Raw genomic sequence first — 3,083 nt, forward strand, 5'->3', positions numbered from 1 at the left:
TTGGGTCCTCTGGAAAATACGAGGTGGCTGCCCACAGGCGCCTGTTTATGGAGTGCCATGTTAGTGTGTTTACGCTGAGGGTTGGGGTTCTGCTCAGCAGGTGTGGCATGAACTCCCTGATATTATAAAAGCCTTTTAGGTATAAACTTGGCTCCTGCTTAACTCTTGAGACATTCCTGTCAAAATGTCCTTCTAGGGAAGCTCCAATCCATCTGGTTTCTTTGACTGTTGCCACCTCCTTTGTGCACAGAGCTAGGGAGGGCAATTTGGAAATTGCCAGAAGTCCTATTTTTCCTTGGGTCTTCCCATCTCTCATGGACCCCACTCCCCATATCTTGTTTTCTGTATTCTCACTCCCTCTGTCAGTCTTTCGTCTTAGAATTCCTCCTTCCTCCGTGTCCCTCTCCTCTGGCCCCTCACTCATGCATAGACCTCCATTTAAGTAACCTTTTAGCCTCTCCCCAGATCTCTGCCAACTTCATCTTTCTCTCCCTTGCTCTGGATCTCTTCTAAACGTCTTTGTGTCCCTCTCTACTCAATTTATTCTGTCTGTTTTCCTCTAAGCCTCAAGATCTCACTCTCCCTCTGTTATTCTTCACCCCCTCCCAGTTGGGTGCCTCCCCCTCTTAGGTCATCCCTCCTGCTAGGGAGCCTCTCCATTTCTGACCCCTCCCCACCTCCTCCTAAGCAGCCACCTCCCCTTCTCCCTTCCCCCACAGCCCACCTCTAGTTCCTTCTCCTGCCCCCTCCCTAGACCAGACCAGCTAAGTCCTATTCCATTTTTAGATGACTGATTATGATACTAGCTGAACTTTATTCACAGCCTGAATTTACAGCTGTTCCTTCCTTTCATGCCCCATCCACCAAACACACCCAGTCGTTTCAACATGACAAATTCCTTACACACAGCGTGTCATGGCCACAAAAATTTGTATTTTTCAGGACAAAACAACAGTTATGCTGGCAAAGATGTTGGATTAACAGGGACCCTAAAGCTTTCAATACACTGAAAAGTAACATTATTTTGCATGTCTACAAAGTACACATTTGTTTTCACAAATGTGGCAAAGTTTACCCTAACAGTTAGGACTTTTTCACCAAATCATAGACATAGATATGGAAATCATCATCAAACTTGATGAAATACACAGAGGGTTTGGCTTCCACTTGGTGAATGACCATGCCGATCCGTTTGGAGCCATCTTCTTTGGTATATTCCACATGTTTACCTATCAGGCCATCTACAACTCCTCCTGGCTCCCTCTCTGCTGGAGGAGACTCACTGGACTCTGGCATGATACGGAGGTCTCCTTCTTTATAATCATCTAGAAGCTGGTACATGTACAAGACAGGATCTTTCTCATACGTAATATAAAACCAGGCTTTCATGATAGGTGCTTGGGCCAAGACCATTCCTCTCCATTCATCCTTAGAACCATGCTCACCCTCAAACATATGTTCCACAGCTTTACCAATTATGGTATTTGCAAGGTTTGCATCACTGACTTGAGATGATGCCACCCTGTCGGAAAGAATTTTAAGAGACAAAACTCTTTCATCTCTGTGAAGTTCCAGTCCATAGACACAGTCAATTCCATCATATTTCACCAGATAAAGAGAAGGATTTATAGGCACCTGATCCAGAACGGTTCCTTTCCACTGGGTGATGGGCTCATCGCCTTCCTTCCATCCGTGTGAAATCCTGCAGCCCACGATGTTCCTGCGGGGCTGGGACGAAGGTCTGCCTCTCTGCTTCTTTTGGGAGGCTTTTCTCTTCGTCATGTTTGCAGACCCAGTGGCCCGTCCTGCGACTGCCCTGGTTTGTTGCCCTTCGGCCTCCTGCGAGTTGGGGGTTTTCATGTCTGCAGGAGGAGGAGAGAAGATAAGAGAGGAACATTCAATATGCCATAAGGTGAAGTTCTCCCGACAGCGTCGTCTCCAGGTACCCTGCGCCAGCGCCTAAAATTTCCCCATGAGCCTGGCAGCAATGCTGGAAATCCTGGCTGTGCGCCTGAAAGTGCTCTCCCTTCTAGGTTCCTTGAGGCTGCGGGAGAAGGCGGCAGCGGCAGTGGTGCTGCCTGGGGTTAGGAACCCTGCAGGAGGGGGCGGGCTACCTCCTTGTTCAGAGACCCCAGCCTCCGTCACCCGCCACTGGCGCCCACTCTCAATCCCCTGCAAAACCCCTATCCCTCCACCGCCCTGACCCGCATGCACTCGCTCACTGTCCTCCTGCTCTGAACACCCCAGTCTGCTACCCACACGCCCCCGTCCACCCCCACTCTCTTTCGTGGCCCCCAGCGCCCTCGCCTCCCCGTGCTCACCTTCAATGTCTTGCTTGATTCCTTACGCTATTCCCCTTTCCTACTGCACATTGCACTCCCCCCTCCCACCCCGGCGCCCGCCTCCACCCCTTATCTCCTGCAGGAGTCCATCCCATCCCCCTTTTCCATCCCAGCGCCCACCAATGGCCTTGCCTTGCCTGGCGTCCACCGCCCCGGATCTCGGGCTTCACGTGTGCAAATCGGACACCTCGCAGCTTCCTTTGCGGTGAGCCTGCGTCCAAGAAGGATCCGCAGGCGAGGAGCCGGGTGTTTGCAAGAGCTGGAAGGGGAGGATCCTTAGGCGAGGAGCGTGTTTAGGAGGGCGCCGGAGCAGGCGAGGAGGATGGCGGCGGTGTCTTCAGCACTCTGCTCTCGGGCCCTCCGCCTCCCCCTTGGTGGTGGCAGCCCCTCTGCCACATGGGGCTCCCACCAGCCGCTACTGGTGCAGTAGTCTCCTCCCTCTTTCCGTAGCGCAGCTTCCTGCCAGGAGAGAGGCCTCCCCTTCCTGCCAAACACTGCCTGCCCCACTGCAACTCTCAAGCCCACCAGTGCTTTGAGCATGGGTGGTGCTCCTCGTCTCCCGATCCCGCCCTTTTCCCAAATCTGGAGCAGCTGGGCCTACAATCCTCCACCCTATTGCCCCCTCCTCTCTCCCCCCCTCCCTTTCAGGGCCCTTTGGCTCCTGTGCTCACCTCCACCTCCACCCTGTCAGTGCCCCTGCTCCATCTGCTTTCCACCTCCCAAGAATTTGTTTTTTCTTTT

At 52.8% G+C, this 3,083-nt stretch overlaps 1 protein-coding gene across 2 annotated transcripts; it reads right to left on the minus strand.

Moving 5' to 3' along the window:
• Nucleotides 1-794: 794 nt before the first annotated feature.
• On the minus strand, nt 795-2,876 carry LOC103018070 (spindlin-2). Of its 2 annotated transcripts, none has more exons than XM_007191244.2 (2): nt 2,475-2,876; nt 795-1,862 (listed from the first exon to the last, which is right to left on the minus strand). In XM_007191244.2, exon 2 carries the CDS (start codon nt 1,858-1,860, stop codon nt 1,084-1,086), a length of 777 nt encoding a protein of 258 aa, XP_007191306.2. In that variant the 5' UTR covers nt 1,861-1,862; nt 2,475-2,876; the 3' UTR covers nt 795-1,083. The 2 variants fall into 2 exon arrangements, with proteins under 2 accessions (XP_007191306.2, XP_057394266.1); XM_057538283.1 differs by lacking the exon at nt 2,475-2,876 and adding an exon at nt 2,322-2,369.
• Nucleotides 2,877-3,083: the final 207 nt, after the last annotated feature.

The sequence above is a fragment of the Balaenoptera acutorostrata genome, chromosome X (genome assembly GCF_949987535.1).
Source record: "Balaenoptera acutorostrata chromosome X, mBalAcu1.1, whole genome shotgun sequence".
Taxonomy (NCBI): Eukaryota; Metazoa; Chordata; class Mammalia; order Artiodactyla; family Balaenopteridae; genus Balaenoptera; species Balaenoptera acutorostrata.

What these genes read in the sequence shown, in the direction of transcription:
- LOC103018070 (XM_007191244.2), bottom strand. Translation starts at nt 1,860, where the DNA reads ATGAAAACCCCCAACTCGCAGGAGGCCGAAGGGCAACAAACCAGGGCA.